The following is a 14,028-nucleotide window of genomic DNA, read 5'->3' as shown; positions in this document are numbered from 1 at the left end:
CAAGGCCCTTGACTATCTGGCTTCTTTGGGCTTCTACATTTTCATCTCTGTTTCAACCCAGCGGAATCTCTGATCATTAAAAACACTCCATGCTATGTCCTATACAAGTGTATTTACCTCCTGCCTCTTCCCCTATGTGCTCATTCTTTGAGCGCTTTGACTTAATAAGGTCCTAAAATACTTATCACTTTACTCCAGAACCCCTTCCTTCCAACAATATATTTATATTTTTCTGTATGTATGTGTTATCTCAGTAGAGATTTTCCCACACCCCCAACTCTCAATGCAAATGACATCATACAGTTCTTCCACTTGACCTAGAACCGGATTTTTCAACCTCAGCACTGTTGACATTTTGGGCTAGATAATTTTTTATTTTGGAGCTATGGGGGAGTAAGTTGCCTACAGTGACTTGTAAGATGCTTAACTGTACCTGCTAGAGGCCAATAGCAACTCCCTACACCCCAAGTTGGGACAGAACGTAGACAACCAAAATATCTCTGTTGGGCAGCAAAACTGTACCAGTTAAGAACCACTGGCCTAAAACAAAGCTATTTTCCCTCAGAAAATCTGGTAAGTATTTATAGAATGGTCCAAAGAATAAATTCAGCAGGGCTGTTTTGCAAATGAACACGTGCCTCAGGCCTAAAGAAAAGAAACAAAAAAGTTGGTGCTGGATCCCAAGGCATCAGTCTTGAGCAAGCTAGTGCATTCATGGTACATTCTTGCTCTTTCATTTTTATGGTTCATAGATATGTTTGTCTGGAGAAATTGGAGGTGGAGTATTTTAACTGTATGGACCTAGATAATGGGACACAATAGAAAAGTCTGGAAGGTGTTTTAGAGGCAAGAGCTACATCTCAGATGACAGATTGAGACTCACAGAGTTTTTGAGGGCAGAAAGAGCTTTTTAATGACCCAGAGGATGATTTTTAAATTTTCCTGCCAAATCAAGAGAAATAATAGGAGAACCCTTTCCTGCTGAACAACTGGAGTACTGAAGGCCCAGGTCCAGAAAACTGAGAAGACTCTTATAATATCTATTTTTAGTCTCCTGTTTAAACTTCATGAAAGTACTCAGTGTCAGGAGATGATACTGTAACAGGTGAAGTTGCACATGGTCTCCACGGGCAGATGGACCAAGGGTACAATCTCCCCCATCTGGGTCATTCTCCTGCCTTCAGGAAATAATGATGTGGGAAGTAAGGACAGAGGTGATCAAGGTGGCTGAGAGGTTTATGAGAAAGCCTTTTACTACCACAATCTTAGGGCTCTGATGAATTTTATACCTTAACGTAGTTTCCAAAATGAGGAGACTGAGAAGTTGGTAAATGGAGTTTTTCCAACTAATTCAAGAAGAGGTAGAAGAGGAATTAGAGATTACAGATTCCAAATACTCATCGAGCCCTAGAAGTTTCCTACTGCTATGGAGTCAAGGTCTGCTTAGGCAGCTCCTTGTCTGGGGTGTGTCTAGGTCAGGTGCAAACTAAGTATGTATTCTGCTCCTTAGCGTATCAGTTATTTTTACGTAAAGTCATAAGTTCAAAGCCTTTTTTTTTTCCAAAATGGTAAGAGACTCTTGCCATTTCTTAAAGCCAAAGATGAAACCAAACATAGAAAGTAAAAACAAAAATAACCTATCTTGAAAGACAATAATTTTTTAAAAAGCGTGACTTACCACTGACAGGTTTGTAGACAATCCTATAGCCCTTTACAGGGGAAGATGGGGGATCCCATGTAATGCGCAATCTGTTATACCATTCTTCTGAAACCTGTAAGTTTTGGGGACCAGAAGGTGGCACTGGGCAGGAAGGAAAATGAAAAAAGGGGGTTTAGTGTGGTTTCCATCTTTACAACCTACCCTGTGGTTAACAAAATCTAAGATATCTTCCCACAATGTTAAAAATACTTACAAGGGAAATGTGCTAAAACACATGGTAAGAAGCCTTTGAGAATCCATGGTTGTGTTAAATATTAAATAATAGAAAATAATTGTTCTTGTGGTAAAACACTGTTTTCTGAAGATCAGCAGTTCATTCAATGAAATTTGGGTTCCTTCTTCTTCAGTTACTTTTAAGTAAAACTGAATTGAGTAGTGTTTATTAAAAAATTTCTGTTGACACACCACTGTGTTTCACTGTCAAAGGATGTTTGTACAGCTGTATCAAGGATGATTAGATAATAGTGATGATGGTAATTCTCAGAGGTAAGATGCTGATGATTTTTTTTGCTTTCATCTTCACATTACCTATATTTTTTGAAACTTTATATCATCCTCCATCAATTTTTTATCAAAACATTAAAGCCATTTATATGAAGGACCTTTGTAAAATATTGTGAATATTGATGGATATTATCATTATCACTTTGTTGTTGACAATTTAGTTGTGTTGACCACTGCTTAAAAAATGTGGACCATCCAAACTTATTTCAAAGTACACAGTTTGAAATAATTTTACTGTAAAGACACTGTTAAATGTGATAGTATTTCCGTAATGAAGTTTAAGTCATATTTCTATAGTAATAGTCTTTAAATAGTTTTTATTTCTGTGAGTGTATCATGGAACTCTCTTACAAATTATGTTATTTAAAATTTTTTTAATTTTTATACAATTTTTAAAGGTTACTTTTCATTTACAGTTATTACAAAATAGTGGCTGTATTCCCCGTGTTCTACAAGACATCCTTAAGCCTATCTTACACCCAATAGTTTGTACCTCAGACCGCCTCACCCCTACATTTCCCCCCCTGCACCACTGGTAACCACTAGTTTGTTCTCTATACCCTTGAGACTGCTTCTTTTATGTTATATTCATTACTTCGTTGTATTTTTTAGAACCCACATATACAAATTATGCTAATTTTTAACATGTGAAAGTTAAAAGTAGTTCTTTGAGTCCAGGTCATCAGCCACGATGGAGCCCCTTTGCCTTCCCACTGCCTTCCTCCCCTCCCGCCAGCAGTGGTGGATTTAAGGTAATTTTATGGAACTTTAGAGTGTTAAATAACAAAATCCAAAACCAACTCTGAAGAGCAGAATTTACTATGCTACTTTTAAACCACTCTTGCCTGCTTTTTTTTTTTTTTTTAATTTATATTTAAAAGCACATGGTAGATTGCTTTGGGTAGTATAGCCATTTTCACAATGTTGATTCCTCCAATCCAAGAACATGGTATATCTCGCCATCTGTTTGTATCACCTTTAATTTCTTTCATCAGTGTCTTATACTTTGCTGTATACAGATCTTTTGTCTCCTTGGGTAGGTTTACTCCCAGGTATTTTATTCTTTTTGTTGCAGTGGTAAATGGGAGTGCTTCCTTAATTTCTCTTTCAGATTTTTCATCATTAGTGTATAGGAATGCAAGAGATTTCTGTGCATTACTTTTGTATCCTGCTACTTTACCAAATTCATTGATTAGCTCTAGTAGTTTTCTGGTAGCATTTGTACAGAAACACAAAAGACCCTGAATAGCCAAAGCAATCTTGAGAAAGACAAACGGAGTTGGAAGAATCAGGCTCCCGGACTTCAGACTATACCACAAAGCTACAGTAATCAAGACAATATGGTACTGGCACAAAACATAAATATAGATCAACAGAACAGAAGAGAAAGCCTAGAGATAAACCCACACACATATGGTCACCTTACCTTTGATAAAGGAGGCAAGAATACACAATGGAGAAAAGACAGCCTCTTCAATAAGTGGTGCTGGGAAAACTGGACAGCTAAACTAATTTCTAAACAGTGAAATTAGAACACTGCCTAACACCATACACAAAAATAAACTCAAAATGGATTAAAGACCTAAATGTAAGGCCAGACACTATAAACCTCTTAGAGGAAAACATAGGCAGAACACTCTATGACATAAGTCACAGCAAGATCCTTTTTGACCCACCTCCGAAAGTAATGGAAATAAAAACAAAAATTAAAAAATGGGACCTAATGAAACTTAAAACCTTTTGCATAGCAAAGGAAAACATAAACAAGACAAAAAGACAACCTTCAAAATGGGAGAAATATTTGCAAATGAAGCAACTGACAAAGGATTAATCTCCAAAATTTACAAGCAGCTCATGTAGCTCAATATCAAAAAAAACAAACAACCCAATCTAAAAATGGGCAGAAGACCTAAATAGACATTTCTCAATGAAGATATACAGATTGCCAACAAACACATGAAAGGATGCTCAACATCACTAATCATTAGAGAAATGCAAACCAAAACTACAATGAGGTATCACCTCACACCAGTAGGAATGGGCCTCATCAAAAAATCTACAAACAGTAAATGCAGAAGATGGTGTGGAGAAAAGGGAACCCTCTTGCACTGTTGGTGGGAATGTAAATTCATACAGCCACTATGGAGAACAGTATGGAGGTTCCTTAAAAAACTAAAAATAGAATTACCATATGACCCAGCAATCCCACTACTGGGCATATACCCTGAGAAAACCATAATTCAAAAAGAGTCATGTACCACAATGTTCACTGCAGCTCTATTTACAATAGCCAGGACATGGAAGCAACCTAATGTCCATCAACAGATGAATGGATAAAGAAGATGGGTGACATATATACAGTGGAATATTTCTCAGCCATAAAAAGAAACGAAATTGAGTTATTTGTAGTGAAGTGGATGGACCTAGAGTCTGTCATACAAAGTGAAGTAAGTCAGAAAGAGAAAAATAAATACCATATGCTAACCCATATATATGGAATCTAAAAAAAGAAAAATGGTTCTGAAGAACCTAGGTGCAAGACAGGAATAAAGGCACAGATGTAGAGAATGGACTTGAGGACATGGGGAGGGGGAAGGGGAAGCTGGGACGAAGTGAGAGAGTAGGAGGGGCATATATACACTACCAAATGTAAAAAAGATAGCTAGTGGGAAGCAGCCGCATAGGACAGGGAGATCAGCTAAGTGCTTTGTGACCACCTAGAGGGGTGGGATAGGGAGGGTGGGAGGGGGGGAGTTGCAAGAAGGAAGAGATATGGGGACATACGTATATGTAAAACTGATTCACTTTGTTATACAGCAGAAACTAACACACCATTGTAAAGCAATTATACTCCAATAAAGATGTTAAAAAAAAAAAAAGCACATGGTAGATGCTTCATAAATGTTAGGTGAATAACTACTTCTTTACCTCTTAAATTGCTGTTTAAGTCTGTGGTTCTCAACCGTTTATTTAGCAGCAAAATACCAAAAGATGCTAGAAATGCCAATATGCTGATCAAATCATATGCCAACATATGGGAAAAGTGAAATGAAGAGCTTGGTGCTGTCCCACTGCTCTGCTCTTCCCTTTCCTTCTCTCCTTCTACATGACCCCTAAGGAAATAACCGTAGCAGCTCATGTGGCTCCTAATACTCTGATCCGGACGATATTTAGCAAACTGTGCAGGCTTGGTGTGAGCGTGGGTGGGGGCCCTCATAGCACGGGCCCGGGGAGGAGGGGGAGATGCCAACACTGTCGAGGGAGGAGCTAATAATACCCATTTGCTCAGCTGAGCAGAGTCAGGACTTTGGGTTTTGCAGCTACAGAATTTTAATAACTTTTATACTTAATTAAAAAATCCATACTTAGGGGCTTCCCTGGTGGCGCAGTGGTTGGGAGTCCGCCTGCCAATGCAGGGGACGCGGGTTCGTGCCCCGGTCCTGGAGGGTCCCGCATGCCGCGGAGCGGCTGGGCCCGTAGGCCATGGCCGCTGGGCCTGCGCGTCCGGGGCCTGTGCTCCGCGGCGGGAGAGGCCACAACGGTGAGAGGCCCGCGTACCACAAAAAAAAAAAAAAAAAAAAAAAAAAATCCATACTTAGGTGCCCAGGTAGAGAATTCAGCCCTTGCTACCATTCTGCACCTAATCACACATAATGGCTTAGTAACTGTGGTAGATTGAAGATCAGCCCAGGTTTTTTGTCCTTCCTCCCATTGAGAGGTGGAAGGTATGATGCTCTCTTTGAATTGGGTTCTATGACCACCTTGACCAACAGACGACAGCAGAAACGACATTGTACCAGTTCCAAGCATAGCCCTTAACTGTCCTGACAGTTTCCACTTTCCACCTCTTGGAACTCTTGCTCTTACAGTCCTGAGTCATCATGTAAAAACCATGACTATCTTGCTGGAAAGACCACGTGGAAACATGCTAAAATGACATGAAGGGGCCCAGCCTCTGGGCATCTCCACCAAGATGCCGGGCATGTGGGTAAAGTTGTTTTGGACCCTCCAGACCGACCCAGCCACCAGGTAACTGTGGTCAATACTACGTGAAACAGAAGGATTTTCCATCAAGGCTTGCCTAACATCCTGACCCACAAAATCAAGCAATACAATAAAATGGTTGCTGTTTTAAGCCACCAGGTTCTGGGGTCATCTTCATGCAAGTAGCATCACAACAGTAATGAAGACAACTTAGACTCTGTGGTGCTCTGACCATGTGTTTTCATGCATGCTTCTCACTTGATCATCATGACCAAGACATCTACAACACACATGCTGTGCTGCCTTCTCTGTGCCACACAGCACTGTAGGAGCTTGGTATATGCAGAGATGACAGTACAGGTGAGGTCCTGGGCACTTATGATGCTGCTCTCCAGGGATGGGAGACAGACAGTGAACAAATACATGAGTAAGCAAGAAAGTATCAGATAGCAAATAGGGCCATGACATGACCAAAAACAAAAAACAAAACGATAACAAAAACAACCCAGGATGATATCAGAAAGAGTGGGAGCTACTTTGCATGGGTGGTCAGAAAAGCCTGAGCAGGTGCCATTGAGCTGAGACCAAAATGACAAGAAAAAGCCAGAAAGGCAAACATCTGGGAAAGGATATTTCCTACGGAAGGAATGGCTAGTGCATAGGTTCTAAGGCAGAAACAAGCTTAGAAAGTCCAGTGAAGAGCAGGAAAGGAGGTATGGCTGAGGGAATTGTCAGGGGAGGAGATCAAAGAGCAGGGTCCAGGTCACCTAGGGCCTTGGAGGGCCTGGGAAGGACATTAGATTTTAGCCCGAGTACAACGGGAAGCTGTTGGGTGGCTTGAAATGAAGGTGTGACATGAGATCATTCATGTTTTCAAAAGCTTCTCAGGCTGCTGTGAGGAGAATAAAGGATCCAAGAATGGAAGCAGGAAGACTCGTTCGAGTGGGAGAGTGTGGCTTGGATTGGGGATGGAGTTAGATGAAGAGAAAGTGGATAGGCACGTAGAATGTATTTTAGAGACTCAGCAGGACTTGGGATGAATTAGACGCTGGAGGAGTAAGATGTAGTTGTATTTTAAGTCTTAGGTTTTAGAGACAAGAAAACGAAGCCCAGATCAGTGAAACAACTTGCTCAAAGTCACGCAGCTTGAATGTGTGAAGACAGAATTCAAACGGATTTTCTCTCTCCAAATCATTTTTGCTCTTTTCACCCCGCTGCACTGCGGCTACCCGGGCGGGTTGCATTACACAGGACAAGCATTTTCACCTAATTAGTCAGCTAGTGACCACAGGGGGAAAGCTTCACTCACAGGTTTTTCCAGGGGCAGAGACACTGACCCCTTCTCCATCATCGTAAATGGGAGTCACTGTGACTTTGTACTCAGTATCGGAAAGCAGATTCTTCAGAAGGAGATTGTTCTGGCTTCCAGGCACCATAACCTGAAGAGAAAAGCAAAGGACCGTGGTCTTAGTTAAGACTTTCATTCCTGCTGCTCTACTAACGCGGTGGGACTGTAGGCGCGCTGAAATAATTAGAAGCAAGGAGATGTGCTTGGAGGGTGATGATAAGAAAGAAGGGCATTCATGCAAAAGCATTTCTCTCTGAAATTCCCCTCAGAACACCCCTTAGTTTCTAATCACTAATACGGAAGGCCTAAATTTGAAGCTCTTAAGCCCTAAGGGGTAGTCTTCTCTCAACATCTTTTCAGTATTTGTAAAGCAGCCAGAAGAGAGAATAATCTTCCTTTTGGAAAGCAGGTGTTTATGGCCTAGGAGTGTTCATTCTATAATCTAGCCTGCATATCACATTGGATTCTACTTGAAATCCTCTTGAAAATTCAGCCTTCCATTCTTTCCCTTTCAGAGATCATCTAATCCCAGTATTTTAGAAAAGGGTGGATGCTAGCCAAGAACAACATTACCACACATTAAATCCAAGATTTCCGAGTTGAAAGATATTTACCAATGACACTAAACAATGTCGCAGCTTTTTTATTTCTGAAAGGAGATGTCTTCCTCAATCTGAAATCACCATGCCTCTGACTCTAAAGACTGCATAAAATAAAATGCAGCGATGGGGTGGACACCGCTCGAGCATCAGTGCAATGTTCCATGTGGCTCAGCAGTGCGAATCCTGGCATCTCTAAAAGAATATGTGGACCAGAAAAGCCACATGTTCTCAATACTAAAACCACAGAACTTTCTGCCTAGGCTTCAGCAGTGCGATGCTGGCACATCTCTGGGCCATTTAAAAGACTTAATCATGGTTGGAAAAAATGCTAGGTTGTAAGAACTGACCCAAACGCATTTAAGGGAGTCACAAGACTGGGACAGCTGGAGATGCTTTTGGATTCAAGAGCTGGGTAAAATGCCAGCAGGCAAAGGGCATGCTGTCTACTTCTGGATGAGGGAAGGAACCTATAAATCATGGAAAAAGCCCTCGAAAGCCTCGAGGTGAACTCAGAAGCAGCTGTTGCTAAGATATTGCTAAGCTCTAAAAGCAGGGGTTTTTTTTTTTAATATGAAAAAGGAAGTCTGAATTAAGTGATTTATATTAGAGTAATATGATTTTCTCCTCATGTGAAATGACACTGAAATACACCGGATGGTACTGATGTAGTCCTGGGAGGGAGATTTTATAAAAGGAGCTCTGTTTTATTCTAAAATGAGTTAGATAACCCTGGCATTAAGAACTTGTAAAGAAAGAACTGTGGTTGCCCTGTCTTGTCTTAGCCTATCCATGCAGCTTCCTTTAGGGCATTTCTTTTCAATATAACCCTCTGGAGCCCAGAGCCTGGGCATTTGTTCTGAGCTGTCTGCCTAGCAAACCACCCATGATGATGTTCCTTATATAAGGTCATCCCTCAAACTGAGAAGCACACGGCCTTGGAACCAATCAAGTTTAGCCTGTAGGGTACTGAAAAGCAATGGGACCATTCCGGAGGGCTCATTTTTGCTTGCCAGGTAGTAGTTGCTGTGGTTTATAATAACAGCCCTCATTTAGCTAGCTGCTATTATCTGCCAAGTACTACTCTAAGTATTCTAATGTAGTAATTCAGTTACTCTTCACTACAACCTTTTGAGGTAAGAAGTATGATTACTCTCATTTTACAGATGGGGAAACTGAGACCCACATAGCTATTGGGTTAAAAAAAAAAAGCCATATTGAAATCCTGAATATCTGGCCCAAGCCTTTTTTTTTTTTTTTTTTTTTTTTGCAGTACGCGGGCCTCTTACTGTTCTGGCCACTCCCGCTGCGGAGCACAGGCTCCGGACGCGCAGGCTCAGCGGCCATGGCTCACGGGCCCAGCCGCTCCGCGGCATGTGGGATCTTCCCGGACCGGGGCACGAACCCGTGTCCCCCTGCATCGGCAGGCAGACTCTCAACCACTGCGCCACCACGGAAGCCTTCCCGAGCCTTTTTTAAATCACTGCCCTCTACTCCACTTGACTGCTCTAGCAAACCTCTTTATCCTAATGATACTCATTCCCAAGAATAAAATGTAAACCTCCTCTTGGGCATTCAAAGTTCCTTCTACTTGACCTCTGCTTGTTTGCACAAAGCAAGGTAAAGATAGGTGCCCACTTAGAAGATCTAAATATACACTTCTCCAAAAAAAGACATACAGATGGCTGAATAGCACATAAAAAGAGGCTCAACATCACTGATTATTAGAGAAATGCAAATCAAAACTACAATAAGGTATCACCTCACACCTGTCAGAATGGCCATCATCAAGAAGTCTACTAATAATAAGTGCTGGAGAGGGTGCGGAGAAAAGGGAACCCTCCCAAAGTGTTATTGGGAATGTAAATTGGTTCAACCACTATGGAGAACAGTATGGAGGTTTCTTCAAAAACTAAAAATAGAGCTACCATATGATCCAGCAATCCCACTCCTGGGCATATATCCAGATAAAACCATAATTCAAAAAGATACATGCACTCCAATGTTCATTGCAGCACTATTTACCATAGCAAGGACAAGGAAGCAACCTGAATGTCCATCGACAGAAGAATGGATAAAGAGGATGCGGTACATATATATAATGGAATATTACTCAGCCATAAAAAAGAAGGAAATAATGCCATTTGCAGCAACATAGATGGACCTAGAGATTATCATACTAAGTGAAGTCAGACAGAGAAAGACAAATATTATATGATATAACTCATATGTGGAATCTAATTTTTTTAAATGATATAAATGAACCTATTTACAAAATAGAAAGACTCACAGATTGCGAAAACAAACTTATGGTTACCAAAGGGGAAACGTGTAGGGGGGAAGGGATAGATTAGGAGCTTGAGATTAACATACACACACTACTATATACAAAATAGATAACCAACAAGGCCTTACTGTATAGCACAGGGAACTCTACTTAACATTCTGTAATAACCTATATGGGAAAAGAATCTAAAAAAGAATGAATATACGTATATGTATAATTGAATCACTTTGCTGTACACCTGAAACTAACACAACAGTGTAAATCAACTATACTCGAATAAAATTAAAAAAAAAAAAAAAAGATAGATGTCCACTAAAGACAGATGCTACAGGTCATAGCAGATGATGGTTTTGTTGAGAAAACAATTCTATAAAAGATGCTCATGGGTAAATGAGGTGCAAATCTAACCAGTGAACTTCATGTTTTTAATTTTTTTCAGAAATGCAACTTCATGTCTGGCTCCATTATTGTCCAGAGCTCTTCAGAGCAGCCTGGATCCCACCCAGCAAGCTGTTTCCACAGTAGAAAGAGGATTCCCCACATCTCAGTTTGTTCCTGTCTTAGAAAGTTTTGTTTCTAGACAGTGATTTTCATGCCTTCTATGGTGAAAGACTAGGTAGGGCTAGTGCCATTATGTTTTAATCTCAGTCCCTGACGACCAATATTTTTATTAAATACAGTAAAACAAAATCGCCAGAAAATACGGTCATATTCTTGGATGTTCCAGCAATGTCAGATTGCTGTAAACGTTTCTAAGCTTAATCTTAATACCTGAAGTTATCTTGTAAGAGATTGAGCCACATTCTGAGTTTCCCTACTCTAGAACATTTCTTGCAACTCAGAATTCAGGACATGGTTTTAGATTTTTACATGTAGGTTCTAGAAAAGCCTGGAATCCTGATTGTCCTTTCACAAATTAAGACATGTGAGACCTCCCTCCCCTGACAACAAAATTCAGGGCAATGTCATTGCTACGTCTCCATATTTCTGAGCAGAGTTGAAAGTCAATCCTTATGAAATATTTGACAGGGGGTTTTACTTTCTAAGAGTTCAAAAGCTTTTTATTGGGAATATTTGGTAGATTTGATTATACTTAGAAAATAAAGAAATACTTCACTTAACCTCAATTGGAAAAGTAAATTTAATTCCCCTTGCTTTATATATATTAAAGCCTGACTTTGGTTTACAATATACCTATACTATTCTCTAACTTCAATACTTTAGCTTATCATTTCCTCAGGTAAATTTAATCAGCTTTTATAGTTAAGGAAAATTTGGAAAGATGGTAAGAGGCATTTCTCCTAGCCAGACATTTCTTTTCTCACTTTTGTAATATGGTTTAGCCATCTGTCTTTCCCTGCCTGCATCATTATTTTAAGATATTCATTTGGTTGAACCTGTCTACAAAACAGAAACAGAGCCACAGACATTGAGAACAGACTGGTGGTTGCCAAGGGGAAGGGGTTGGGGGAGGGGTTGAGTGGGGGATTGGGGTTAGCAGGTGAAGCTATTATATACATAATGGATAAACAACAAGGTCCTACTGTATAGCACTGGGATGATAAACCATAATGGATAAGAATATTTTAAAAAAGAATGTATATATAATATATATATGTATAACTGAATCACTTTGTTGTACAGCAGAAATTAACACATTGTAAATCAATTATACTTCAATAAAAAAACAAAAAAAAAAGAAAATATTTAAGATATGCATTTGCTGTGTGGGAGTGAATATAGATCTTCAAGTTCCTGACCTACGTTGGTTCTATAATCTAAATCTAGATGCATGCACTTTCTGTTTTCAGTAATAATAATAATACGTTACATTTACATAGTAGTAACATTTCATAAGACACTGAGATATAAATTCTCAATTACTCCTCAGGTGAGTCCTTGAAAATATGCCTGTAAATTAAGAATGAACAAATCCAATTTCATTGGAATTCACTATAGGGGCTTGAGAGTTAAAGAATTCTAAAGTACTTTCTTCTGTGTAGCAAAAATATTTCTGCACAGTAAATAATCACCATCAAAGTTATCAATATTTTTCATTTTTATTAAGGGTTTGTTTAACTGGGGCACATGTGTGTTGAAGACTTTTGATCTTTTCTGCTTCATCTAGGTGTCCAAGTTTGTTTCAAAATAAACAGTGTGAAATGAAAGAAACTAGCAAAGGGAAAATTATCTAGAGATAATCCAAAGTAAATATTATTATTATTTTACCTTGCATAGCTTGTAAGTGCATGCACAAGATTAAACTGTAACTCATTCCAAATTAGCGGGAATAATTTAGCAAGAAGCTTAATGTGTTTCTTGGTAAGAGAAGAAACAAAAACCAAAACAAAACTCTCACTCTGGGAAGTTTTTATGGGTTTCATTTTAGGGACTAAGTTAAAATATGAGGGCAATAACAGGGAAAGTAAAACATCCAAATTAGGTCTTTAGTTACCACGGCTAAGCACAATTTTAGTTTTTTTGAATTTTCCAATCATTGATTATTTGAAATCTATGATCCGAGTGAATTTATAATTCAACCTATTTTGTTCAAGTGTCCATTAATTTTCCAAAAGTACTCCCAGACCGATTTCATGGACCTTCTGCTTATTCACAGTGGACGTGGTTACTGTCCATTGTGTTATCATTGTGTTCTACAACAATTCATCCATCAGCTTGAAATTAAGTACTTTCCTGAGAGACTCTTGAGCTCAAACCATGGTTTATGTATTGATATCATACAGATACAAATAATTTGCCACCAAAGGCTTTATAAGTAAGGAAAAGGAAGAAAGGATAATAATGCTATTCTTTTTTCTTTTTTTTTTTTTAAATACGGAACGCTTCACGAATTTGCGTGTCATCCTTGCGCAGGGGCCATGCTAATCTTCTCTGTATCGTTTCAATTTTAGTATATGTGCGGCTGAAGCGAGCACAATAATGCTATTCTTGAACAATAATGTATGTGGAAATTTCTTTCCTAGAGTGTCACAAATATAATGCAGCAGAGGGAAAGAAATGCAACTAATGAAGCTAAATAAAGCATATTTCATAACTAAAAGGAAACATTTCTCTTGGATACAAACCGGAGTTATTGGGCCTGATGGGAAGTGTGCCTAGGAAACAATTTTCAGGTTCTAGAGTAAAAGGAATGGTATGGTGTAAATAAAGAAAACATGGGAAGGCCACGATTAAGACTGTACCCAAGTTTTCCAAAAACACTAATTCAAAAAGATACATGCACCACAATGTTGACAGCAGCACTACCTACAATTGCCAAGATATAGAAACAACCTAAGTGTCCATCAGCAAATGAATGGATAAATAAAATGTGGTACATATACACAATGGAATAGTACTCAGCCATAAAAAAGAATGAAATCTTGCCATTTGTGATAGCTAGGATGGACTTGGAGGGCATTATGCTAAGTGAAATAAGTCAGGCAAAGAAAGACAAATACTGTATGATATCACTTATATGTGGAATCTAAAAAATACAACAAACTAGTGAATGAAACAAAAAAGAAGCAGACTCACAGATATAGAGAACAAACTGGTAGTTACCAGTGGGGAGAGGTGGGGAGGT

General features: G+C 39.2%; 1 protein-coding gene across 1 annotated transcript in view; it reads right to left on the bottom strand.

Moving 5' to 3' along the window:
• COL14A1 (collagen type XIV alpha 1 chain) overlaps positions 1-14,028 on the bottom strand; it is a gene marked incomplete at its 3' end in the record, with an annotated part of 266,456 nt that overhangs the window by 121,970 nt on the left and 130,458 nt on the right. Inside the window, exons 22-23 of the mRNA XM_082858482.1 lie at positions 7,518-7,647; positions 1,679-1,801 (exon numbers count right to left, since the gene is read on the bottom strand). Of these exons, the coding sequence (XP_082714608.1) occupies positions 1,679-1,801; positions 7,518-7,647 (253 nt within the window). The remainder of the gene's footprint in view (positions 1-1,678; positions 1,802-7,517; positions 7,648-14,028) is intronic.

This window comes from Leucopleurus acutus (assembly GCF_964270905.1).
Source record: "Leucopleurus acutus genome assembly, chromosome: 17".
Lineage (NCBI taxonomy): Eukaryota > Metazoa > Chordata > Mammalia > Artiodactyla > Delphinidae > Leucopleurus > Leucopleurus acutus.
This window is presented reverse-complemented; position numbering and strand designations above follow the sequence as displayed.